Source organism: Gallus gallus, chromosome 31 (genome assembly GCF_016699485.2).
Source record: "Gallus gallus isolate bGalGal1 chromosome 31, bGalGal1.mat.broiler.GRCg7b, whole genome shotgun sequence".
NCBI classification, from domain to species: Eukaryota; Metazoa; Chordata; class Aves; order Galliformes; family Phasianidae; genus Gallus; species Gallus gallus.
Genome location: NC_052562.1, coordinates 1118255 through 1145713, shown reverse-complemented (window position 1 = coordinate 1145713; position 27459 = coordinate 1118255). Strand labels below are relative to the sequence as shown.

The 27459-nt window shown below is 49.2% G+C and overlaps 1 protein-coding gene and 1 long non-coding RNA gene across 12 annotated transcripts in view; both read left to right on the top strand.

Annotated features, from left to right (window-relative positions):
* The window catches only part of LOC107055447, a 30938-nt gene extending 13057 nt beyond the window's left edge, over nt 1–17881 (top strand). For 2 of the 10 annotated variants that reach the window (XM_040654367.2, XM_040654366.2), the window contains one exon: nt 3174–3552. In XM_040654367.2, coding sequence (XP_040510301.1) covers nt 3174–3249 — 76 coding nt within the window. In that variant the 3' untranslated portion in view covers nt 3250–3552. Of the gene's footprint in view, nt 1–668; nt 895–1458; nt 1753–2512; nt 2552–2737; nt 2834–2914; nt 2940–3173; nt 3553–3778; nt 4147–14976; nt 15459–16232; nt 16272–16457; nt 16554–16634; nt 16660–16893; nt 16929–17498 lie in introns of those variants that run through there. The other 8 variants (XM_046904876.1, XM_046904875.1, XM_040654369.2 and 5 more) reach the window with 8 other exon arrangements.
* Nucleotides 17882–21847: 3966 nt separating this feature from the next.
* LOC121107915 lies at nt 21848–25552 on the top strand. Of its 2 annotated transcripts, XR_005842311.2 has the most exons (4): nt 21879–22656; nt 23776–23921; nt 24109–24316; nt 25273–25552. It is a non-coding gene; the product is annotated as an uncharacterized LOC121107915 (long non-coding RNA). The 2 variants fall into 2 exon arrangements; XR_005842310.2 differs by lacking the exon at nt 25273–25552 and having other exon boundaries at nt 21848–22656; nt 24109–24735.
* The last annotated feature ends 1907 nt before the right edge of the window (nt 25553–27459 follow it).

Sequence of the window (27459 nt, the reverse complement as noted above, 5' to 3'; positions counted from 1 at the left end):
GCACTGGTTTTCTTCTGGGCCTCTCACTGTTGGGATGTTCCCTTAAGCTTGCAGTGCAATGGGGCTGAGAGTAGAGTCAAAGGAGCATGGACACAGGGGGGAGATGGAGTAGAATGCAGAAGAGATGCCATGTCAAGCAACAAGATGTTGTATTTAATGTGAGCTTATAAACAAGGGCAGCAACTGATTACACAGTTTAATGGTGATAGGAAAAAAGAGAAAGGATTTGTACTGAAAGAGGAGTGATTCAGTTTAGATGCTAGAAGAAAATTCTTGATTCTGAGGGTGTTGCGGCACTAGCACAGCTGCCTATTGAAACAGTGCATGCCTGGAAGTGCTCAAGGATGGGTTAAATGGGGCCGTAGGTTTTCATGAGTCTATGGCTAACTGCATAATCTTTCAGGTCCTCTCCAGATCAAACCATTTTCTTTGATGACTCTGTGATAGACTGGAGATGGCCAGGAGGTTGCAAGAAAACAGAGCAAGGAGGAGAGCTGACGCAAAGAGACCGATGGGACCCTGCATGCAGAATGAGGGCATGATCAGCAAGATCAGGTGGGCATAAGGGGGAGAAGGGAGAAGATTCCTCCCTTTAAGAAACAGGAAACACAGACCATGATGAGGTGTCTGACGTCCCCAAATAAAAGCGGTAGCTCGGCAGACACAACAGATGCACCATGGGCTGCATCACAGTCTCTCACTGTGGGTAACTCTGTCAGCTAGAAAAATACCACAGGACAGGTCCTGGGGTTGCAATGCAAACCAGTGTCCATCTGTATCCAGCTGACATCAAAGTAGGCGCTGTGAGAAGAGATCTCCAAAAGATGTTGGGGGAAGCGCAATGGACCATGGCATGTCCTCGTGTCCCTGCCCTCCTGCTGCTGGTGGTGTTTGGTGAGTTGGGGATGCTGTGTGAAGTGGGGAACCATGCCTGGAGCAGGAATCCCACCAGAAATAGGCTTGGGATGGTGCTGAGGGCAGTGGTGCAGTAGGTGAAGGGTGTAGGCGTGCTCCAAAAATACGTGAGTTACAAATGCTGGGTGCTTTAGAAAGATAGGGAACAGTACTTGAAGCAGCAAACGCACCACAAATGGACCGGGGCTTTCTCAGAGACACTGTATGGGGATAGGCAGACGGGATGGTGCCTAGTCCTCCGTGGGGACATGGGTGGGAACATCTGGGTGAGCAGGACATTGTCCCTCTAAACAAAACTCTCTCTGTCCCGCGGTGCAGGTACTGGTGTGAGCACCCAGGGCATCTGCAGTTCCACAGCTGATGGTGAGTGTGGGAATGGGTCCAGAAAATGAAGACATGGTGGGGGAGGAGATGGAAAGAGAGAAAGGCTTTATTCCCTCTGAATTCCCAATATCCACCCCAGGAGAGAAGATATTTAATGGATTGGGTGCGGTCTGGTTTCCCAGGAATGATGCCGGTGGAACCCCTGTGCCGTCTCTCCAGGTACTCTCCAGGCTCCACTCCTGGTCCTTAACACTTCCAGAGCTCAGGAAGGGGAAATCGTCGTGGCTCAATGTGTCCTTCAGAAGCTGGTTCCTGCTGCCCGAATTGTCTTCTGCAAGGATGGGATGGAGCTGTACAGCATGAAAGCCCATCAGCATACGGTCATCAACTCCATGCTGATGAACATCTCTGCAAGAAGCAGTGGGACATACGCGTGTGGGTACCAGCAGAGGAACGAGAGCAATTGGCTAAGGAGGTCTCCCCTCAGCACTCCCTTGGATCTACTTGTCACAGGTGGGACTTGACACCAGGGTTGTGCGGACGCAGGGGATGGGGGGACTGAACACCACATAGATTTTCTGGATCAAGAAATGCCATAGAGTGACATGGGCTCTGGAATGGTCTCCCTCTCCATCCCGTGGTGCAGAAATGGGGCACTGCGGTGCCCAGGCTCAGGAAGCAGGTGCAGGGTTTGGGCACGATCCACTTTGTGGGAAGGGATGCTGCAAGGGTTATTCAAAAAATGTTTTGAGAATAAGGAATGGAAACTCGGGTGATTTCCAAGTGTGAGGTTGTTTCTCACTGTGTGAGTTCCTATGCAGCAAGAAGATGATGCTGTGGCCATAGTGTGAGGATGGCCAGATGTTGGTGTGCTTTGGGATCTTGCTGCCTCTCCCTGCTTCAAGAAAACCACCTAAAAGAGGCTTTAGATGGTGGCAGGAGGGGAAATGCATTATGGAGTCTTGCAATTGGGATGCTGCCATCCTACATCAACATTCTTGTCCTTTCTTATCCACAAGGTGAAGTAGAGAATTGTGCTGCAGTAGCATACAGTGCACAGTTGCATCTCTGCCATGCATTTTTAAATCCAGCATAGTTTACGTAATCATATCGAAGGGAAGCTACATCATTCCATGTGTCTCAGGAGAAGGGCAGGCTCAGTGGGCACCTTCCTATGGCTGTAAGCGCTGCCCCATAGCAATGCACTCAGGAGCCGTGTTCATGCAGAGGTGAGAGTTCGGGGGATACTCAGCCCATCCATTTGTCCCCCCAGGCCATGTGTCCAGATCCACGGAAGAGACAGCACATGCCAGTGAGAGGCTCCCCTTTGGTCCTGTTGACCCTGTCCCTTACTGTTGTCCTCATCCCTTCCCTGTGTCCCCATACCATCACTACATCCCCATCACACCCCACTGTCTGCATCACCCTGCTCTGACCCCATCACATTCCCGTGTCCCCATCCTATTCATTAGTCCCCATCACTCCGCTTTGTCCCCAGACTCATACACCCCGTTGGGCCCCATAGTCATCGCTGTGGCATCAGTGGCTGTCACCCTGCTCCTGTCTGCAGCTTCCTGCTGGATCATCAAGAAAGGTCAGGGCTTATGGGCTTATGAGTACTGTGTGGGATCCATGAGGCTGTCAAAGCTCTGATGTGGGACTCTTCTTCTTTCAGGTGCTTGTGGGAAGAGATGCTGTAGGTGAGCAGGAAGTGGCAGGTCTGGGTAATTGGTGGGCATCTGGGACCCTGGGGTGCTGCTCCTTTTTCAGTGTGAGCTTTGTCAGTGGATTCCCTCGTGTAGAGGAGGGATTGCAATACGAGAGGAGATGGAGGCACTTTTCCCTGGGAATATCTCCAGTGGCCCTTGGATGCTTTGTGGAACCTCAATGCCTTTTCTCTCTGCTCTCTCTGTCTCTCTCCATGGTGCTGGTAGTGCTGAGGGATCTCCTGCCGACCACGATTCTTACTGTAAGTTTCAGTCCCTTGCACCCTTCCTTTCTAGGCATTGAGTACAATGCAGAGATGATCCCAAATGCTGTATTTTAAGTCAGGATTATCTCCACGTGCTCATGACAATCAATGCTAATAAAGTTAATTTTTCAGGATATGGTCCCAATAGTATTCCGGTATCATGTCTCTAAACCTCCTTGACAAATATGGTCTCATTCTCTTCACCCTGCTATACGGTCTCCACTCCTGTAGCTGACACTGCTGGGAATTAACAAATGCTTCACTTTCAAACTCTGCACTGAGCGGATAGTGTATCAGAGGAAATGTGTCTGTTCAGAGCACTTTTTTGTGTGAGGACAATTCTCAGCAACAGAGCAGCGTCCACCCAGTATCGTGCAGAAGCAAAACCCGCCTCCCTACAGCACAGGGCATTTTCTTGGGGCTGCAAGGCAGACCTCAGGAGCCGCTGTATGAAGCTATAAGGGTGATGATTTTGGCAGAGGATGCCCATGGGTGCATTTGTGCTGGTGGCTGGGGAAGGTCTCTCCCCTGCTGATGGCTGGGCACTCATTCAGGATCTCCCTGCAGATGCCAACGTGGATCAAATGAGGAGAGTGAAGGTGAGTTGTGCTCTTGCAGAGGCCTGCAGGTTGAGCGTGCATTTTTTTGTCTGCAGAAGGCATGGCTTTAGAGGGGAAATGCCAGCTCAGTTGTCACGGTGTGCAGTTCCCCTCCTGCCATGATCCCATGGGGAATGCTGCATGGCCATGCTGTGGGACCACTGTAATTCCTTGTTTGTGTTTTGAAGGCCTCTGGAATACACAGCTCTGAAGTTTGTACATAGGACAGAATGTCAGAAAGTGAGAGGTGATCCACCCCTTTCTCTGCAAGAAGAAGGGGGAAAGCACAGCAGAGGTGACACTTATCAATAAAAGCATGAAATCCTTCTGCATCAGAATGAAGTTTGTGTACTTCTTCTGTCTGATTGCACTCTGAGGGTGCCCATCTGTCCATAGGGGCAGTGACAGAATCCTTGTGCTTGGGGCTCATGGGAGGTATCAAGACAGGGCCATCCTGGGCATCTCCAGAGCTTCTTCCACCTAAAGCCACAGCAGTGATATATCACCACAGCCCATCACTTCATGATGCCTTTGATTCAAGACTGTGGTGAGCTTGATGATGCATAAGAACAGCTCAGCACTTGCCGATGTCACTAAAATAGCTGTGATATTTTATTGATATTCTAGGTGCTCCATACATAAGCAAGTCATATATCTTAGTGGCTAGAAATAATGGGAGAGCATACCCCATGAACCCAAAAGCCCCATGTTCTGCCCCAAGAGCCCTCTGCAAGAAAACACAATGGTCGTGACGCAGTCCTGGTTCCCTTGGCATGCTGAAGCCTATGCATCTCTGCTGCGGGTCATCTGCTTCAAGGGAGGCTGGAGGGGAAAGGAAAGCCCTATTATTGCAGCTGCAGCCTGCAAGCCCTGCACAAGGAGGCTCCAGGAGCGCTGGAGGGAGCTGCACGCATTGGAGAAGCAGGCAGGAGTCAGCTAGCAAAAGTCAGAGCAGATCTGGGTTGGAAAACAAGGGGAGGCATTTGCTGTAGACTGAGGTAGAGTGACTTGTGACTCAGAAATTAAATCTTGTGATTTGCAGTTTTTGTGCAAGTAAAGAGATGCATGAGCAAGCGTACCAAAATGATAAGGCCATTTCTGTGGAGCATATCACTTTAGTTTTGGGTGAGAAGGGCCCTGACTCACCTTGTCCCTTCGAAAGTGGGCAATGGCTGAGGCTGTGGGGAAAAAAAAAACACACTATGAGTGCTCAGTATTCATGTGGGAAGGGGGGCGACCCACCACTGGTTTGGGCAGCAGACCCCGCGGGGCTCTGGACTGACTGTCCACCCCCATTGCACCACTCTGCAAGAAGATTTGGAGGACCAGAGACGCTGGGCTTTGGGGGGGCATTTTCCCATCATTTGAGGCATTTTCTATATTTGCACAGCACATCTGAGCCTGCTGCTCTGCAATGAAACTCAAGCTGCAAACAGAGCAAGGTGCAGGCGTGGTGGCGTTATATCCCCCATCCCTGACCACAGCATCCTCCCTTTGCAGCTGCCTGCACATGCAGAGCCATCTATGAGATATTTCCCCACTGCTGTCTGTGTGCTCAGCAATATCCTCCAGTGCAGGGCTGAGCTTTGGTCTGTGCTTGAAACAAACACCATAGTGAGAGGAACTGTAGATGGGAGAACAGCAGAGTGTGAAGTGTGAGACCCGCTGTGCAAATGGGATTTGTCACTATGAGCACTGTGATGAAAGCACCCTGGAGAAACTGACTCTTGAGAAATGGTTTTTGCATGTCCAAGTGGGAAAGGGACAGGTGGGATGGCAAATGGGAGCCCAAGGGAAGGGGGTCCCCATGGAAAAGGGGTGCCCAGCACTCACACTGGATTTCTCCATAGTCGGTGGCTTGCACCTGCTGGCTGGGAACGTGCTGCTGCCTGTGGATTAAGGGAAAATGGATTTGGGGTGGGTGTTTGCTGCAGGGGGCCAGGACTGTTATTCATTTGGATGAAGCCTCCTTGCATCAGGCACTGCATTCAGTCCAACCCCACGGCAATCCCTCATCCTCCAGGCATCCACGTGCGATCAGTAATGTTACCATGAGGAAATCCTTCCTTCTCCAACACCATGGCAGTCCCTTCCTGTTATGGGGGAACTCACAGATAATGCTGCCCTGCAAAAGGACTTCCCCAAGTTCCCAAATGCTCTCAATCGTCCCCTCCCAGCCTTCCTTCTCACCTTCGGCATCTCTCCCGGCAGGCACCTGTAAGAAAAACAGTCTCACATCAAAGCTGTGGCAGCCTCATGGATCCCCCACAGTCCCCTCAAGTCCTCACCTTTCCTAATGGTCCAGAAGGTGGCTGCAGACAGCAGGAGGTTGACAGTAACTGATACCACATGAATGACTGTGAGGTTCAGAGGAGTGTTGGTGTCTGGGGACACAGAGGGTGATGGGGTCAGATGGGAGTGACGCAGAAGTTGGGGTGTTACAGTGCCATAGCGATGAGATGATAATAGAGGGGAGGGATAGGGAAAAGGTGAAGGGATGGGGTCAGTAGGAGCAAAGGAGAGTCCCTCACCTGCAGTTATGGTTCCTGCCGTGGAATTGGACACATGACCTGGACAGACATATGGATGGGCGGAGTGTCACCAGTGCTCATAGCTCTGCATGGACACAGCTCCTGAGTGCACTGGTTCGGGGCAGGGTATGTAGACCTTGGAAGATGCCCACAGAGCCAGCTCTGTCCCCTGAGACACGTGGGCTGACATGGGGTTTCTGCCATTCTGATGATCAAATATCTAAACTATGATGAATTAAGAAATGCATGGCAGAAATGCAACTGTGCACCGTATGATCCTGCAGCACAACTCTCTCCTTTCCTTGACCTTGTGGATAAGAAAGGACTAGTATGTTGCTCTGCCTCTATGGGATGGGATGACAGCATCCCACTTGCAAGACTCCATAATGCATTTCCCCTCCTGCCACCATCTAAAGCCTCTTTTAGGTGGTTTTGTTGCAGGTGGAGGCACCCGGATCCCAAAGCACACCAACATCTGGCCATCCCCACACTATGGCCACAGCATCGCCTTCTTGCTGCATAGGAACTCACACAGTGAGAAACTACCTCACACTTGGAAATCACCCGAGTTTCCACTCCTTATTCTCAAAACATTTTTTGAATAACCCCTGCAGCATCACTTCCCAGGAAAGGGATCGTGCCCAAACCCTGCACCTGCTTCCTGAGCCTGGGCACTGCAGTGCCCCATTTCTGCAGCACGGGATGGAGAGGGAGACCATTCCAGAGCCCACTTCTCTCTATGGCATTTCTTGATCCAGAAAATCTATGTGATGTTTAGTCCCCCCATCCCCTGCGTCCGCACAACCCTGGTGTCAAGTCCCACCTGTGACATGTAGATCCAAGGGAGTGCTGAGGGGAGATCTCCTTAGCCAATTGCTCTTGTTCCTCTGCTGGTACGCACACGTGTATGTCCCACTGCTTCTTGCAGAGATGTTCAGCAGCATGGAGTAGATGACGGTATGCTGTTGGGCTTTCATGCTGTAAACCTCCATTCCATCCTTGCAGAAGACAATTCGGGCAGCAGGTATTATCTTCTGAAGGACACACTGAGCCAGGACAACTTCCCCTTCCTGAGCTCTGGAAGTGTTTAGGAGCATGGCTGGAGCCTGGAGAGTACCTGGAGAGATGGCACAGGGATTCCACCAGCATCATTAGCTGCAAAACACACTGCATTCCAAGTCATGGAGAATCTGCCCTCCTGGGGTGGATATTGGGAATTCAGAGGCAATAAAGCCTTTCTCTCTCCCCATCTCCACCCCCACCATGTCTTCATTTTCTGGACCCATTCTCACACTCACCACCAGCTGTGGAACTGCAGATGCCCTGGGTGCTCACAGCAGTACCTGCACCGTGGAGCAGAGAGGGGTTTGGTTAGAGGGACAGTGTCCTGCACACCCACATGTTTCTGTCCATGTCTCTAGTCTTCAGCAGTCACCACTCCACAAGTGTATCCCCTGCCAGTATCGCCACTATCTCCATTTGAGCAAGCCTAAATCCATTTGGGATAGGTTTTCTTTTCCAGATGCAGTCTCCTCTACTTCCAGAATCATGCTTTGGGTGCAAGACTCCATTCCACGCGTACTCTACCTCCACCCTCGGTACCATCTCAAGCCTCTTTGTGCTGGGCTTCTTCCTCCAAGCAGGGTTCCCTGCTACCCAAAGCAGCCCCAACTCACCAAACACCAGCAGCAGGAGGACATGGACATGGGGACACGGCATGGCCCATCCCACCTGCCCGCACATCTTTTGGAGATCTCTCCTCACGGTTCCTGCTTTGCTGTGAGCTGGGTGCAGATGGTCACAGGCTTGTGTTGCGAGCCTAGGACACGTGCTGTGTGTTTCTGCAGCTGACAGAGAGTTAGTCACAGCGAGAGGCTGTGATGCAGCCCATGATGCATTTCTCGCATCTGCAAAGCCCCTGCTTTTCTTTCAGGACACACAGAGCCCTTAGCAGGGGCTGTGCTTCCTGTCTCTTGGGGGGAGGAAACTTCTCCCTTTTCCCTCTTTTCCCCACCTCTTCTTACTGAGTGTGACCTCATTCTGTATGCAGCGTCCGTTTTATCTCTTTTTGTCAGCTATCTTGTCTCTGTCCCCTCCCAAGCTCCTGTTCATCTCCAGCCTGCCAAAGAGCCATAAAATAGAGGTGCTTGGGTTGGAAGGGACATTAAAGGGCATGGAATCACTTATAGAATTGTAAAAACCAGCAAAAGAAACAAACAAACAAACAAACAGTATAAGCACAGAATTAAAGAAGCCGACACAGTACTGCCATAAGTTAGGTGCTCATTGTTTGTGTTCCATTTGAGAAGGGCCACAGATCATTTTGTCCAGCCATGAATGGTTGAAGGTGGAGTTCCCCCCATCCCCATTCAAGTGGGATTTTTCATCATGAGTCGTGGGTTGCAAGCACTGTGGAGAAATTTTCCCTTGATGAATGGATTCAGCATGTACGAAGGAATGAGCAGGGTTGCTACCAGGAGCTCATGGCGAGAAGATCCCTGTGGATATGGGTTGCCCAGCACTCACACTGGATTCCTCCACAGCCGGTGCCTTCCAAATGCTGCCTGGCAATGTGCTGCTCTCTGTGTGGGAATGGGAAATGGGTTTGGGGTGTTTGCTTGCTGGGATGGGCCCAGGATTGATATTCACTTGAATGATGCCTCCTTGCACTGAGCAATGTGTTCACTCCAACCCCGTGGCAACACCTCATCATGTACGTGTCCAGGGGCTGTCATGGATGTTCCCATGAGGGAGTGCTTCCTTCTCCAATCCCAAGGTAATCCCTTTTTTCCATGGTTGATCACACAGGTAATGCTGCCCTGCACAAGGAGGTCCCCAGGGTCCCATTCCCACCCTCTTTTTCACAAGCCTTTTTCACTGTTGTCCCTGTGTTGACCATGGCTTCCAGGGGACTGATTGGAGAGATAGGGACAGTGGGGAGTGATGGGCACATTGTGATGTTATGGGGACATTGGAGTTGAATGGGGACTGAAAGAGGAGACGAGATGGTTGAGGTGTGTCGGCATCCCCGGAGCACAGGGTTGATCCCTCACCTCTAGGTACAGTGGTTCACACCCACCTGGTCTCCACAGCCTCAGAATCATGGAATCATGGAATCTTTAGAGTTGGAAGGGACCTGTGCAAGCCATCGAGTCCAGTCCCCAGGGACGGAGCACCAGCCACATCTCTAGGCAACCTGTTCCAGTGCCTCACCTCCTCACGGTGAGGAGTGCACTGTTAGGGGCAGTGAGTAAGAAAACACTTGGCACTTGTATTATTCTTTGTTTCCCAAGTACCGTCAGCAGTTGAAATCTGAAGAACAATAAAGAATCTGAAAAGGAAATCCAATTAGTGTCGCCTATAACCATATCAACAAGAAAGCCTCAGATTTGTCCTAATGATACATGGTACTTTGATCTATACCTGATACCCAATCACTGTGGTAAAAACAAATCCTGATAGAACTATACTCCATCCGGGAAAGCATAGAATGTACGCCCATCAGAAGGGGAGAAAATATCAGACAATTGAGGCAAACGTATGCACCGTGGGAGAACAGAAGGATTTATTTCAAAGAGGAATACCAACACAGCCCAAGACATTGGTCTTGACACTATACAAAATATCTGCTCTTTTCCAATAGCTCCTGACGAACCCTTCTCCTTGTTGCAGGGAAAAAGAGAAAGCAAAGATCCGGTAAAACCCCTTCACTACTCATGAAAACCAGTCTTAGTTGATCTGCCACCAACACGACAAGTACTTCCCATTCTCAAAGCACCACTGAATTTTTGTACGTGGGAAGGTTCCAACGCCCACAGGTAAGAACATCGTATTCAGACTCAGTGGATAATCCCATCCTTGTCATCTTTGGATTCTCTGTATCTACGTATACAGGTTATGAGAAGAGGCAATGCAAGACCCTTGTTAACCATGACGGTATTAATGCTTGCGTGCACTTCTTGTTTGCTCACATTTGTGATTGCCATGTGTTACATTACAAAATATATTAGCCATGGGCATGGTGTTACTGAAATAAGAAGGACTGTGCAATGTAGAATCAAAGATCGAAGAGGGAGAGACTGCTGCATCAGCATCCACAATGCCATCATCTAATCTGAAGAAGCTCAAACAAAGCGGAGACAGTGAACGGACTGCTGAACTGTTTCATGCACTGTTTTGAGGCATGGAATCCAAATCCATGCTGAGATTGTGGAGACTCGTGGGATGGGGGAAACGGTTGGTGTGAATGGCAGCAGCTGTGAGCACCCACCTGGTTGTCTGCTCTTAATGAGCACATAACCTGGTGTTCTATTCTTAATGAGCACCCGCCTGGTATTCTAATCTTCATGAGTTTTCCAGGTCATGGAATTGTAACACTGAGGCCTAGCATGGTCTAGACACCTAAGCAAGACATATACCAGTGCAGCCGTTGAGCCTGTTTGTCACACAGCCCCCAACCTACCCTCTCCTCTAACAGAATGTAGGTGAAGTTTGGGAAAGCCCTGCCTCCTGTTACTTTATGTTTCTGAAGAATGCCTGTTCCAAGAGAGTGCTTAGGAAAACTGCATATTCTGGAGAGCCACATGGGGATGGGCCTAGATCTTGCTCCGTTGATGAAACTCAGCAGTGAGCCACTTGTAATGAGCTGGTGCATCCATGCACATACCCACAACTCCACTGAAGCTTCTGCAGCTACAGTTAGCATCTTGATATTCCACTGAAATTTGGGTTTGGCTCTTGAATCTGTGCTCTAATACAGGTTTTTTGGTCTCAAGCACTACTACAGTTGTGCCTGTGGTTGGCCGTGGGTCCCACTGATCCTCACGATGTGTTTGTAAAAAGCTGGGAGGGAAACTTTATTTGATGTTTATTTTTTGTCAGTATATCATACTAATGTACATTAATTAAAGCCAGAAGTAGTTAAAAAATGAGAGTTGATCATGCAAAGTAAGTAACAACACAGCAATTCTTTAACTATGTTTTTTGTGGGTGTTCAAACTCAGACTCTGCTATTTCTTCTGCTAGAACCAGAGTTATGGTGCTAAGCAGTATGGACAGTGCATCGTAATCCTTTTTCCAAGAAGTTACCAATTCCCTTCACTTGACATTCTGTTCAGTGGTCAGTGCTTCGCCAACTCCGAGGACTAAGGAAATCTTCTGTGCCTCTGTGTCACACAGACTGGTTCTGTTCTGTCGCCATGACAGCAATTGATTAAACAGCAGAACAAAAGTGAAAGTGAAAGCAATTCCAGTAGCGAGCTGCACACCCACGTATGGTTGGATTCTGCAGACTGGTAAGGCTGTGCTTTCGGCTCTCAAGAGCTCTGTATGGTTTTTGAGTTTCCTTATCTCTTGGCCTGTCTCATGGCAGTTGCATGATTTCTGTGTGGACCACAAATTCCTCAACAAGACATTCAAATGTGTTCACACAGGGGTATAGAAGTCTTAAACATTCACAAGCGTGTATGTCTGGGCTTACCAGACTCAAGCCTGCCTGACTGTAATGGGGACAAATGAATACGCCTGTGGCAGACAGGTATTTATTCAGGTAAGAATCTGTATTACTGGATGGATCTCGGAAAGATGGAAGGTTTGCACTCTGTGAGACATAGAAGTAAAAGCCAAAGGACACAAAGGCAAAGAAGTGGGCATATGGTTAAAACAATCTTTACTACTGACTGTGAAATAAATCCCTTCTTGTTTCCAAATACATACCCAAGCAATGAATCGATGTTCAGAGATCATTCAAGAAGGGATGTGAAAGATGAAAGGTGCCTGGAGGTCCCTGCGAGTTGGGGCAGGTCTGACTTTTATATCCTGCTCCTGCCCCCTGGCAGAATGATAGCAGTAAACAACAAGAACTCCCATATCCATCCTATGTCAGTGGGCTATTCATGGGCAGCATCATCTCCAGCAGCATCCTCTTCCATGCACTTAGCAGGAGTCTCACATTTCCTTTATGCAAAGTCTGAGTCTGTATTATGATTTTATGTTTTGATTGATCAAAAATTCAACCCAAACTGCAGAGTCAATCCAGGTGACTGAAGAGACTCAGCATCTGAGAATTCTAGACACTGAGTGAAACTGTAAGCCTTGTAGCTTAGGCAGGCAAGTCAAGTAAGGAAGATCTCAAAAGACACAGCGACACATGCTAACCATTCACATTCCCTACCTATGGACTCAGGTTGAGTAGGAGATTAATAATTCATCTTGCCTTGAGCTAAAGCACATCAAATATGGCAGCCCTTGAGGGAGTGCTATACAGACTTGGTGCAAGATAATCACCAGATGGGAGCTCTCTGCACTACTAGAAGGAACAGAAATTGAAGAGCATTTTTGATAAAAAATCCCATAAGTGCTTTTGGGTTACATTGTAGGTGTGTGGATCACAGCCTGGCTGTGACACAATCCTAGCCTTTGCCTTTGCTCTCTGTTCATGTGTGCCATGCAGTAACTGCCCTGAGCTGGGGGACTCAGAGCAGTGACATTCTGCCTGAGGAATAAGGACACACTCAGTGCGGCTAGCAGGCACCTTACAGCACCTTTCACTAAAAACCAGCTGGAAGATGGACAAACGCAGGGGGAATCCTGCCCCACAGACCTAAAGCCCTTCCCACCTGAATGGAAACGCTCGGCCTGTCTTCGTCATTCAGCCCAGAGCAAAGCAACTGCAGTCATGCCGTGCAAAGAGGTGATGTTCTTTGCAGCCCATCAGCCCTCTGCACTCACACACCTCTATGGTTTTGGTCCCTCAGACTGGAGATGTGCAGCTGCTGCTCTTTTAAATGCCGCTTCCAGCCCAGCTCCACACAAGCAAAGCATCACGGAGAAATACATCTTTCTGAGGCAGCAGTCAGGTGAATCTGGTGTGGGAGGAAAGTTCTCCTTCCTAAACAGAAGACGTGTTACTGTGTGCAAGAAGCTGTAGTCTGGCCAGACTAACAAAGGGGGATACAAAAATAGCACAGGCAGATTCTGAGCACGCAGGAGGTTCATTGCTCACCACAGAGTGAGTTCTCAGCACATGGCCACGTTTTGTGGGTCTGTTGATCATCTCCATGGGCAGATGCAGGGCCTGAGCTGAGTTCCTCCATTCTCAGCACAGAGAGCAGAACTGCAGCCGTGGTCCTGCTCTGCCACGTTTTGTGGGTCTACAGGTTGCATCATGGGCAGATGCAGGGCCAGAGTTTCCAGTGGATGAGTTCCCCACAGAGGAGTGGGGAGAGGCAGAGGTTAATTTTCCTGCCGAGATTGTAATTGAAGTGATAATTGCTTGTGGTGATTACAGCAGTAATACTGAGTGGAAAGTTGCTTTCTGCTGGTGGAGTTCTGCAGGTGGTGGAGAGTGTGTAGCAGCACTGAAGGCACTGGTTTTCTTCCGGGCCTCTCACTGTTGGGATGTTCCCTTAAGGGTGCAGTGCAATGGGGCTGAGAGTAGAGTCAAAGGAGCATGGACACAGGGGGGAGATGGAGTAGAATGCAGAAGAGATGCCACGTCAAGCAACAAGATATTGTAATTAATGTGAGCTTATAAACAAGGACAGCAACTGATTACACAGTTTAATGGTGATAGGAAAAAAGAGAAAGGATCTGTACTGAAAGAGGAGTGATTCCGTTTAGATGCTAGAAGAAAATTCTTGATTCTGAGGGTGTTGCGGCACTAGCACAGCTGCCCATTGAAGCAGTGCATGCCTGGAGGTGCTCAAGGATGGGTTAAATGGGGCCGTAGGTTTTTATGAGTCTATGGCTAACTGCATAATCTTTCAGGTCCTCTCCAAATCAAACCATTTTCTTGTTTGACTCTGTGATAGACTGGAGATGGCCAGGAGGTAGCAAGAAATCAGAGCAAGGAGGAGAGCTGACGCAAAGAGACCGATGGGACCCTGCATGCAGAATGAGGGCATGATCAGCAAGATCAGGTGGGCATAAGGGGGAGAAGGGAGAAGATTCCTCCCTTTAAGAAACAGGAAACACAGACCATGATGAGGTGTCTGACGTCCCCAAATAAAAGCGGTAGCTCGGCAGACACAACAGATGCACCATGGGCTGCATCACAGTCTCTCACCGTGGGTAACTCTGTCAGCTAGAAAAATACCACAGGACAGGTCCTGGGGTTGCAATGCAAACCAGTGTCCATCTGTATCCAGCTCACATCAAAGTAGGCGCTGTGAGAAGAGATCTCCAAAAGATGTTGGGGGAAGCGCAATGGACCATGGCGTGTCCTCGTGTCCCTGCCCTCCTGCTGCTGGTGGTGGTTGGTGAGTTGGGGATGCTGTGTGAAGTAGGGAACCATGCCTGGAGCAGGAATCCCACCAGAAATAGGCTTGGGATGGTGCTGAGGGCAGTGGTGCAGTAGGTGAAGGGTGTAGGCGAGCTCCAAAAATACGTGAGTTACAAATGCTGGGTGCTTTAGAAAGATAGGGAACAGCACTTGAAGCAGCAAACGCACCACAAATGGACCCGAGCTTTCTCAGAGACACTGTATGGGGATAGGCAGATGGGATGGTGCCTAGTCCTCTGTGGGGACATGGGTGGGAACATCTGGGTGAGCAGGACATTGTCCCTCTAAACAGAACTCTCTGTGTCCCGCGGTGCAGGTACTGGTGTGAGCACCCAGGGCATCTGCAGTTCCACAGCTGGTGGTGAGTGTGGGAATGGGTCCAGAAAAAGAAGACATCCTGGGGGAGGAAATGGGAAGAGAGAAAAGCAGTTTTCCCCCCTGAATTCCCAATGTCCATCTCTGGAGTGCTGATTGTCTGTGCCTTGTGATTCAATGTGTTTTGCAACCAATGAGGTGGTGGAATCCCTGTGCCATCTCTCCAGGTACTCTCCAGGCTCCAGTCCTGGTCCTTAACGCATCCAGTGCTCAGGAAGGAGAAGTTGTCCTGGCTCGATGTGTCTTTCAGAAGCAGTTTCCTGCTACCCGAATTGTCTTGTGCAAGGATGGGTTGGAGGTGTACAGTGTGAAGGTCCAAGAGGGAAGGGTCATGAGCTCCATGCTGCTGAACATCACTGAGAGAAGTGCGGGGACATACACATGTTTCTACCAGCAGAGGAGCACGAAAAACTGGCTGAGGAGCTCTCCCCTCAATTCTCCCTTGGACCTGCAGGTCACAGGTGGGATGTGACACCAGGGTTGTGCGGACGCAAGGGATGGGGGGACTGAACACCACATAGATTTTCTGGATCAAGAAATGCCATAGAGAGAAGTGGGCTCTGGAATGGTCTCCCTCTCCATCCCGTGGTGCAGAAATGGGGCACTGCAGTGCCCAGGCTCAGAAAAAAAAAGGTGCAGGGTTTTGGGCACGATCCCTTTCCTGGGAAGGGATGCTGCAAGGGTTATTACAAAAATGTTTCGAGAATGAGGAAGGGAAACTGGGGTGATTTCCAAGTGTGGGGTGGTTTCTCACTGTGTGAGTTCCTATGCAGCAAGAAGACGATGCTGTGGCCATAGTGGGGGGATGGCCAGATGTTGGTGTGCTTTGGGATCTGGGTGCCTCCACTTTCAATAAAACCACCTAAAAGAGGCTTTAGATGGCAGCAGGAGGGGAAATGCATTATGGAGTCTTGCAAATGGGATGCTGCCATCCCATCCTACAGAGGCAGATCAACATACTAGTCCTTTCTTATCCACAAGGTGAAGTAGAGAATTGTGCTGCAGTATCATACAGTGCACGGTTGCATCTCTGCCATGCATTTTTAAATCCAGCATAGTTTACGTAATCAGATCGAAGGGAACCTACATCATTCTATGTGTCTCAGGAGAAGGGCAGGCTCAGTGGGCACCTTCCTATGGCTGCAAGCCCTGCCCCATAGCAATGCACTCAGGAGCCGTGTTCATGCAGAGGTGAGAGTTCGGGGGATACTCAGCCCATCCATTTGTCCCCCCAGGCCATGTGTCCAGATCCACGGAAGAGACAGCACATGCCGGTGAGAGGCTCCCCTTTGGTCCTGTTGACCCTGTCCCTTACTGTTGTCCTCATCCCTTCCCTGTGTCCCCATACCATCACTACATCCCCATCACACCCCACTGTCTGCATCACCCTGCTCTGACCCCATCACATTCCCGTGTCCCCATCCTATTCATTAGTCCCCATCACTCCACTTTGTCCCCAGACCCATACACCCCGTTGGGCCCCATAGTCATCGCTGTGGCATCAGTGGCTGTCACCCTGCTCCTGTCTGCAGCCTCCTGCTGGATCATCAAGAAAGGTCAGGGCTTATGGGCTTCTGGGTACTGTGTGGGATCCATGAGGCTGTCAAAGCTCTGATGTGGGACTCTTCTTCTTTCAGGTGCTTGTGGGAAGAGATGCTGTAGGTGAGCAGGAAGTGGCAGGTCTGGGTAATTGGTGGGCATCTGGGACCCTGGGGTGCTGCTCCTTTTTCAGTGTGAGCTTTGTCAGTGGATTCCCTCGTGTAGAGGAGGGATTGCAGTACGATAGGAGATGGAGGCACTTTTCCCTGGGAATATCTCCAGTGGCCCTTGGATGCTTTGTGGAACCTCAATGCCTTTTCTCTCTGCTCTCTCTGTCTCTCTCCATGGTGCTGGCAGTGCTGAGGGATCTCCTGCCGACCACGATTCTTACTGTAAGTTTCAGTCCCTTGCACCCTTCCTTTCTAGGCACTGAGTACAATGCCGAGATGATCCCAAATGCTGTATTTTAAGTCAGGATTATCTCCACGTGCTCATGATAATCAATGCTTATAAAGTTAATTTTTCAGGATATAGTCCCTATACTATTCCGGCATCATCTCTCTAAACCTCCTTGACAAATATGCTCTCATTCTCTTCACCCTGCTATACAGTCTCCACTCCTGTAGCTGACACTGCTGGGAATTTACCACAGTTTCACTTTCAAACTCTACACTGAGCGGACAGTGTTTCAGAGGAAATGTGTCTGTTCAGAGCACTTTTTTGGGTGAGGACAATTCTCAGCAACAGAGCAGCGTCCACCCAATATCGTGCAGAAGCAAAACCTGCCTCCCTACAGCACAGGGCATTTCCTTGGGGCTGCAAGGCAGACCTCAGGAGCCACTATAGGAAACTGTAAGGGTGATGATTTTGGCAGAGGATGCCCACGGGTGCATTTGTGTTGGTGGCTGGGGAGGGTCTCTCCCCTGCTGATGGCTGGGCACTCATTCAGGATCTCCCTGCAGATGTCAACGTGGATGAAATGAGGAGAGTGAAGGTGAGTTGTGCTCTTGCAGAGGCCTGCAGGTTGAGCGTGCATTTTTTTGTCTGCAGAAGGCATGGCTTTGGAGGGGGAATGCCAGCTCAGTTGTCACGGTGGCGGTGCTCTGGCTGCAGTTCCCCTCCTGCCACATTCCCATGGGGAATGCTGCATGGCCGTGCTGTGGGACCACTGTAATTCCTTGTTTGTGTTTTGAAGGCCTCTGGAATACACAGCTCTGAAGTTTGTACATAGGACAGAATGTCAGAAAGTGAGAGGCGATGCACCCCTTTCTCTGCAAGAAGAAGGGGGAAAGCACAGCAGAGGTGACACTTATCAATAAAAGCATGAAATCCTTCTGCATCAGAATGAGGTTTGTGTACTTCTTCTGCCTGAATGCACTCTGAGGGTGCCCATCTGTCCATAGGGGCAGTGACAGAATCCTTGTGCTTGGGGCTCATGGTAGGTATCAAAACAGGGCCATCCTGGGCATCTCCACAGCTTCTTCCACCTAAAGCCACAGCAGTAATGCGTAAGCGCAGCTCATCACTTCATGTTGTCTTTGATTCAAAACTGTGGTGAGCTTGATGATGCATAACAACAGCTCAGCACTTGCCGACGTCACTAAAATAGCTGTGATATTTTATTGATATTCTAGGTGGTCCATACATAAGCAAGTCATATATCTCTGTGGCTAGAAATAATGGGAGAGCATACCCCATGAACCCAAAAGCCCCATGTTCTGCCCCAAGAGCCCTCTGCAAGAAAACACAGTGGTCGTGACGCAGTCCTGGTTGCCTTGGCATGCTGAAGCCTATGCATCTCTGCTGCGGGTCATCTGCTTCACGGGAGGCTGGAGGGGAAAGGAAAGCCCTGTTATTGCAGCTGCAGCCTGCAAGCCCTTCACAAGGAGGCTCCAGGAGCGCTGGAGGGAGCCGCACGCATTGGAGAAGCAGGCAGGAGTCAGCTAGCAAAAGTCAGAGCAGATCTGGGTTGGAAAACAAGGTGAGGCATTTGCCGTAGACTGAGGTAGAGTGGCTTGTGACTCAGAAATTAAATCTTGTGATTTGCAGTTTTTGTGCAAGTAAAGAGATGCATGAGCAAGTGCACCAATAATGCCATTTCTGTGGAGCATATCACTTTAATTTTGGGTGAGAAGGGCCCTGACTCACCTTGTCCCTTCGAAAGTGGGCAATGGTTGAGTCTGTGTGGAAAAAAAACACACTATGAGTGCTCAGTATTCACGTGGGAAGGGGGGTGACCCACCACTGGTTTGGGCAGCAGACCCCGCGGGGCTCTGGACTGACTGTCCACCCCCGTTGCACCACTCTGAAGGAAGATTTGGAGGACAAGAGACGCTGGGCTTTGGGGGGGCATTTTCCCATCATTTGAGGCATTTTCTATATTTACACAGCACATCTGAGCCTGCTGCTCTGCAATGAAATTCAAGCTGCAAACAGAGCAAGGTGCAGGTGTGGTGGCGTTATATCCCCCATCCCCGACCACAGCATCCCCACTTTGCAGCTGCCTGCACTTGCAGAGCAAATACCTATGAGATATTTCCCCACTGCTGTCTGTGTGCACAGCAATATCCTCCAGTGCAGGGCTGAGCTTTGGTCTGTGCTTGAAACAAACACCATAGTGAGAGGAACTGTAGATGGGAGAACAGCAGAGTCTGAAGTGTGAGACCCGCTGTGCAAATGGGATTTGTCACTATGAGCACTGTGATGAATGCACCCTGGAGAAACTGACTCTTGAGAAATGGTTTTTGCATGTCCAAGTGGGAAAGGGACAGGTGGGATGGCAAATGGGAGCCCAAGGGAAGGGGGTTCCCATGGAAAAGGGGTGCCCAGCACTCACACTGGACTTCTCCGTAGTCGGTGGCTTGCACCTGCTGGCTGGGAACGTGCTGCTGCCTGTGGATTAAGGGAAAATGGATTTGGGGTGGATGTTTGCTGCAGGGGGCCAGGACTGTTATTCATTTGGATGAAGCCTCCTTGCATCAGGCACTGCATTCAGTCCAATCCCACAGCAATCCCTCATCCTCCAGGCATCCACGTGCTATCAGTAATGTTACCATGAGGAAATCCTTCCTTCTCCAACACCATGGCAGTCCCTTCCTGTTATGGGGGAACTCACAGATAATGCTGCCCTGCAAAAGGAGTTCTCCAAGTTCCCAAATGCTCTCAATCGTCCCCTCCCAGCCTTCCTTCTCACCTTCGGCATCTCTCCCGGCAGGCACCTGTAAGAAAAACAGTCTCACATCAAAGCTGTGGCAGCCTCATGGATCCCCCACAGTCCCCTCAAGTCCTCACCTTTCCTAATGGTCCAGAAGGTGGCTGCAGACAGCAGGAGGGTGACAGTAACTGATACCACATGAATGACTGTGAGGTTCAGAGGAGTGTTGGTGTCTGGGGACACAGAGGGTGATGGGGTCAGATGGGAGTGACACAGAAGTTGGGGTGTTACAGCGCCATAGAGATGAGATGGGAAAAGAGGAGAGGGATAGGGAAAAGGTGAAGGGATGGGGTCAGTAGGAGCAAAGGAGAGTCCCTCACCTGCAGTTACGGTTCCTGCCGTGGAATTGGACACATGACCTGGACAGACATATGGATGGGCTGAGTGTCACCAGTGCTCATAGCTCTGCATGGACACAGCTCCTGAGCGCACTGGTTCGGGGCAGGATTTGTAGGCCTTGGAAGATGCCCACAGAGCCAGCTCTTTCCCCTGAGACACGTGGTCTGACATGGGGTTTCTGCCATTCTGATGATCAATTATCTAAACTATGATGAATTTAGAAATGCATGGCAGAAATGCAACTGTGCACCGTATGATCCTGCAGCACAATTCTCTCCTTTCCTTGACCTTGTGGATAAGAAAGGACTAGTATGTTGCTCTGCCTCTATGGGATGGGATGGCAGCATCCCACTTGCAAGACTCCATCCTGCATCTCCCCTCCTGCCATCATCCAAAGGCTCTTTTTGGTGGCTTTGATGCAGGTAGAGGCACACGGATCCCAAAGCACACCAACATCTGCCCATCCTCACACTATGGCCACAGCATCATCTCGTTGCTGCATAGGAAATCAAACAAAAAGGAGCAACCTCACACCTGGAAATCACCCCAGTTTCCCTTCCGCATTCTCAAAACAGTTTTGGAATAACCCTTGGAGCATCCTTACCCAGGAAAGGGATCATGCCCAAATCCTGGGCCTGCTTTATGTACCTGGGCACTGCAGAGCCTCATTTCTGCAGCATAAGATCAAGACAGGAACCCTTCCAGAGCCATCCTCTCTCTATTGGCACCTCTTGCTGCACATGGGATATCCATGTGGTGTTAATTACCCCCCATCCCCTATGTCCTCACCACCCTGGTGTCATGTCCCACCTGTGACATGTAGATCCAAGGGAGTGCTGAGGGGAGATCTCCTCAGCCAATTGCTCTTGTTCCTCTGCTGGTACCTACATGTGTATGTCCCACTGCTTCTTGCAGAGATGTTCATCAGCATGGAGTAGATGACCGTATCCTGATGGGCTTTCATGCTGTACAGTTCCATCCCATCCTTGCAGAAGACAATTCGGGCAGCAGGAACCCGCTTCAGAAGGACACATTGAGCCAGGACAACTTCCCCTTCCTGAGCTCTGGAAGGGTTAAGGAGCAGGGCTGGAGCCTGGAGAGTACCTGGAGAGATGGCACAGGGATTCCACCAGCATCATTAGCTGCAAAACACACTGCATTCCAAGTCATGGAGAATCTGCCCTCTTGGGGTGGATATTGGGAATTCAGAGGCAATAAAGCCTTTCTCTCTCCCCATCTCCACCCCCACCATGTCTTCATTTTCTGGACCCATTCTCACACTCACCATCAGCTGTGGAACTGCAGATGCCCTGGGTGCTCACAGCAGTACCTGCACCGTGGAGCAGAGAGGGGTTTGGTTAGAGGGACAGTGTCCTGCACACCCACATGTTTCTGTCCATGTCTCCAGTCTTCAGCAGTCACCACTCCACAAGTGTATCCCCTTCCTGTATCACCACTGTCTCCATTTGAGCAAGCCTAAATCCATTTGGGATAAGTTTTCTTTTCCAGATGCAGTCTCCTCTACTTCAAAAATCATGCTTTTGGTGCAAGATTCCATCCCACACGTACTCTACCTCCACCCTCGGCACCATCTCAAGCCTCTTTGTGCTGGGCTTCTTCCTCCAAGCAGAGTTCCCTGCTACCCAAAGCAGCCCCAACTCACCAAACACCAGCAGCAGGAGGACATGGACATGGGGACACAGCATGGCCCATCCCACCTGCCCGCACATCTTTTGGAGATCTCTCCTCACGGTTCCTGCTTTGCTGTGAGCTGGGTGCAGATGGTCACAGGCTTGTGTTGTGAGCCTAGGACACGTGCTGTGTGTTTCTGCAGCTGACAGAGAGTTACTCACAGCGAGAGGCTGTGATGCAGCCCATGATGCATTTCTCGCATCTGCAGAGCCCCTGCTTTTATTTCAGGACACATAGAGACCTTAGCAGGGGCCGTGCTCTCTGTCTCTTGGGGGGAGGAAACTTCTCCCTGTTCCCTCTTTTCCCCACCTCTTCTTACTGAGTGTGACCTCATTCTGTATGCAGCGTCCGTTTTATCTCTTTTTGTCAGCTATCTTGTCTCTGTCCCCTCCCAAGCTCCTGTTCATCTCCAGCCTGCCAAAGAGCCATAAAATAGAGGTGCTTGGGTTGGAAGGGACATTAAAGAGCAAGGAGTCACTTATAGAATTGTAAAAACCAGCAAAACAAACAAACAAACAAACAAACAGTATAAGCACAGAATTAAAGAAGCCGACACCATACTGCCATTAGTTAGGAGCTCATTGCTTGTGTTCCAGTTGAGAAGGGCCACAGATCATTTTGTCCAGCCGCGAATGAGTGACGGTCACGTTCTCTCCATCCCCATTCAAGTGGGATTTTTCATCATGAGTCATGGGTTGCAAGCACTGTGGAGAAATTTTCCCTTGATGAATGGATTCAGCATGTACGAAGGAATGAGCAGGGTTGCTACCAGGAGCTCATGGCGAGAAGATCCCTGTGGATATGGGTTGCCCAGCACTCACACTGGATTCTTCCACAGCCGGTGCCTTCCAAATGCAGCCTGGATTGGGATCTGGGTGGGTCCAGGATTGATTTTCACTTGTAGAATGCCTCCTTGCATTGGGCAATGTGTTCAGTCCAACCCCATGGCAATCCCTCATCATGCATGTGTCCAGGGGCTGTCATGGATGTTTGCATGAGGGAGTACTTCCTTCTCCAATCCCAAGATAATCCCTTTTTTTCCATGGTTGAACTCACAGGTAATGCTGCCCTGCACAAGGATGTCCCCAGGGTCCCACTCCCCTCTTTTCCCACAAGCCTTTTCCACTGTTGTCACCGTGTTGACCATGGCTTCCAGGGGACTGATTGGAGAGATAGGGACAGTGGGGAGTGATGGGCACATTGTGCTCCAATGGGGACATTGGAGTTGAATGGGGACAGACAGAGGAGATGAGAAGACTGAGGTGTTTCGGCATCCCTGGAGCGCAGGGTTGATCCCTCACCTCTAGGTTCTGTGGTTCACACCCACCTGGTCTAAACAGGCAAAGAATCATGGAATCATAGAATGTTTAGAGTTGGAAGGGACCTATGCAAGCCATCGAGTCCAGCTCCTGTGAAGTGAACTGGGACACCACAGTTAGATCAGGTTGCCCAGGGCCTTATCCAGCCTAGCCTAGAAAGTCCCCAGGGACGGAGCACCAGCCAAATCTCTAGGCAACCTGTTCCAGTGCCTCACCTCCTCACGGTGAGGAGTGCACCGTTAGGAGCAGTGAGTAAGAAAAACACTTGGCACTTGTACTATTCTTTGTTTCCCAAGTACAGTCAGCAGTTGAAATCTGAAGAACAATAAAGACTCTGAAAAGGAAATCCAATTAGTGTCGCCTATAACCATATCAACAAGAAAGCCTCAGATTTGTCCTAATGATACACGGTACTTTGATCTATACCTGATACCCAATCACTGTGGTAAAAATAAATCGCGATAGAACTATACTCCATCCAGGTAAGCATAGAATGTACGCCCATCAGAAGGGGAGAAAATATCAGACAATTGAGGCAAACGTATGCACTGTGGGAGGACAGAAGGATTTATTTCAAAGAGGACTACCATCAAAGCCCAAGACATTGGTCTTGACACTATACAAAATATCTGCTCTTTTCCAATTGCTCCTGACGAACCCTTCTCCTTGTTACAGGGAAAAAGAGAAAGCAAAGATCCGGTAAAGCCCCTTCACTACTCATGAAAACCAGTCTTAGTTGATCTGCCACCAACACGACATGTACTTCCCATTCTCAAAGCACCATTGAATTTTTGTACGTGGGAAGGTTCCAACGCCCACAGGTAAGAACATCGTATTCAGACTCAGTGGATAATCCCATCCTTGTCATCTTTGGATTCTCTGTATCTATGTATACAGGTTTTGAGAAGAGGCAATGCAAGACCCTTGTTAGCCATGACTGTACTAATGCTTGTGTGTACTTCTTGTTTGTTCACATTTGTGATTGCCACGTGTTACGTTACAAAATAGATTAGCCATGGGCATGGTGTTACTGAAACAAGCAGGACTGTGCGGTGAAGTATCGAAGAGGGAGAGACTGCTGCGTAAGCATCCACAATGCCATCATCTAATCTGAAGAAGCTCAAAAGAAGATGGAGGAGGTCAGCGAACGGACTGCTGAACTGTTTCATGTTCTGCTGCCAAAGGACTGTTCGGAGGCATGGAATCCAAATTCCTGGTTGGTATCCATGCTGAGATTGTGGAGACTCATGGGATGGGAGAAATGGTTGGCACAGAAGGCAATAGCAGTGTTGGTTGGGTTTACGGTTTTTATGAAAAGCATTTTCATAGTCCTGTGTGTGATTGATTACATGCTCGCTCTCTTCACTTCCTTTCTTTCCTCTTCCTCTGTTCATTAAGTATAGATCACCACACTAGAAGAAGGCGAACTGTACAGGAACGAGATTCAATTGATTGTTTGAGCCATGGGTAGTGTAAGAGACTGAGAAGCAAGAGGGTTAATGTCCCACATGCTTCCTAGAAGAGTGAAATGAGGTCACCACAGTAAGGAGATAAGGAGTAGATCGAGGAGGCGCCTACTGAAATGAGGTAGCATCACTGCAGAGGATATCATCTTGCGAGACTATGAAGACCTGTTGAGTAACAATGGGAAACTTAGTGGGGGAGGGAGAAATCTACCAAATTACACCTGCACACCACTGAGGATCAGCTATCAGTTGTATTGGCAGGGAGAGAGTGAGGCCACCTACAGCCCCTCCCACCCATGTCATGTTGGAGGAGGCAAGACTACCACCCAGACCAGAGAAACATTTACAACTTGTGCCTGAACTCTTCCTTAGGTCGTGACAAGGCGTTTCAGCCGACTGAGTGTCCCTGGTCTGTGCCCCTTCTGTTTGTGGTCATGGTTGCTATCACCCACCCGGTGTTCTGCTCTTCATGTGTTTTTCAGGTCATGGAATTGTAACACTGAGGCCTAACATGGTTTAAACACCTAAGCAAGACATATGTCAATGCAGCAGTTGAGGCTATCTGTCACACAGCCCCCATCCTACCCTCTCCTCTAACAGACTCTAGCTAAAGTTTGGGAAAATCCAGCCTGATCTTACTTGTATGTTTTCATGGATTCCTGACCCAAGAGAGTGCTTATGTTGACTGCATGTTTTGGAAATCCAGGTGGAGAAGGGCCCAGATCTTGTACAGATGATGAAACTGAGTAATGAGCAACTTGTCAAGGCTGGAGCCTCTATCCACATACCCACCAACAGCACTGAAGCCTCTGCAGCTCTTGTTAGCATCTGGGAGCTCCACTGAAACTCAGGTTTGGCCCTTGTATCTGTGCTCTTAGCCATGTTTGATGATCTCAAGCACCACTGCAGTCATGCCTGTGGTTGGCCGTGGGTCCTCACAATGTGTTCGTAAAAGGCTGGGAGGGAAGCTTTATTTAATGTTTATTTATTGTCAATATCTGCCGACCCTGTTCATAATGAGGAGTTAATTGGTGAAACCTTTTTTGCTGTGGTGCATATCAGTTCTGAAGGTGAAAGCACAATTTAAATGCTAAGCACAATGACCAGTTGGTTGTTGTGTCCCACTATCTGTAACTACACCCTCTACAATCTCCTTTATTTTTTCCCAGTTGCTTTTAAACCTGAAACAGTGCATTACTTATCCAGAACATTTTCGATACAAGGTTTCACTTTCAGTTCATTACTCTGTGCTTTCCTTTGTATATCTTCAATAAATTTTCCACGTTAATTCCTCTCATTTGTTCCTCCAATTCATTCTTCCCGGGGTTATCCTTCAGTTTCATCCTGGCAGAAGTCAGTGGGATCACATGAAGTTCATGCCCATAAAGCAGTGATGGTGAAGAAGTAAGAAGGAAGAGCCCCCAACATGCTGGAAGAGAAAAACACTAACAGCTAATGGTTTTACTGGGCTTTGTGTTCCTAATTCATGTTATGGCAAAATTTGAGTGAAGAGGAAGTACTGTTGCCCCCTTAAAATCCCACACAGAATTCAGCCAACCAGTTCTTATAAACAACAACGTATATTGTGCTGATTGATCAAATTTCAGGCCCAATCTGCGGAGTCCATCCAGGTGACTGAAAAGACACAGCAACTGAGGATTCTAGATATTGTGTGAAGCTGTAAGCTATGCTGAGGAGTTAAGAAAATTGAAGATGATGAATAGCCATGGTGATATGGCTCACTCCCCTTCTTAGGTAATAATAGTGCTCCAATTGTAACCACCATGTGCTGCCAGGGTGGAGACGCCTTGCCAGTAAAATAGGTTAGTCTGCTGATGAAGATTTCAAAAAGACCAGCATCACTTGCTAACCATTAACAATCCCTACATCTGGCCTCTAGGTTGAAGAGGAGGTTAATAATTCATCTTGCCGTGAGATAAAGCACATCAAATATGGCAGCCCTTGAGGGAGTGCTCTAAAGACCTCGGTGCAAGAGGTAACCACCAGATGGGAGCTCTCTGCTCTAGCAGAAGGTACAAAACGTCAAGGCATTTTTGATAAAAAATCCCATAACTGCGTTTGGTTTCATTGTAGGTGTTTGGACCACAGCCTGCCGTGAACACAACCTGAACCTTTGCCTTTGCTCTCTGTTCATCTGTGCCACTCAATAACTGCTGTGAGCTGGGGGATGATGATTTCTCATCATGGAGAATACGTCTTTCTGAAGAGCGGACAAGTGAAATCTTCTGTGGGAGGAATGTTCTCATTTCTGAACAGAAGAGGTGTTATTGGTGAGCACAAAGCTGTGATCTGGCCAGGCCAGAGAGTACTGAGAAAGGGGGATGCAAAAATAGCGCAGGCTGATTCTGAGCAAGCGGAGGTTCATCGCTCACCACAGAGTGAGTTTCAGCACATGGGCCACATTTTGTGAGTCCTACAGGTCGTGTCTACCCCTTCTGTTGATCATCTCCACAGGCAGATGCAGGAGTTCCATACAGAAGTGTGGGGAGAGACACTGGTTCATTTTCCTGCACAGACAGTAAATGAAATGACATTTCTTTGTAGTGACAACAACAGTAATACTGAGAGCAAAGAAGCTTTTGGCTGGTGGAGATCAGAAGAGTGTGTAGCAGCACAGAAGGCATTGGGTTTCTCCCAGGCTTCTGAGTGTTGGGATGATCCCTAAAAGAGTGAGATGGGGCTGAGAAAAGGGAGTCAAAGGAGCAAAGGTGCAGGGTGGAGATGGGTAAAATGCAGAAGTGCTACCATGACGTATTTAATGTGAGCTTGTAAACAAGATGGACAACATCTGATTACACTGTTTGATGGTGACAGATAAGGAGAAGGGTTTTCTACTAAAAGAGGAGTGGATTAAGGTTAGTTACTTGAAGGA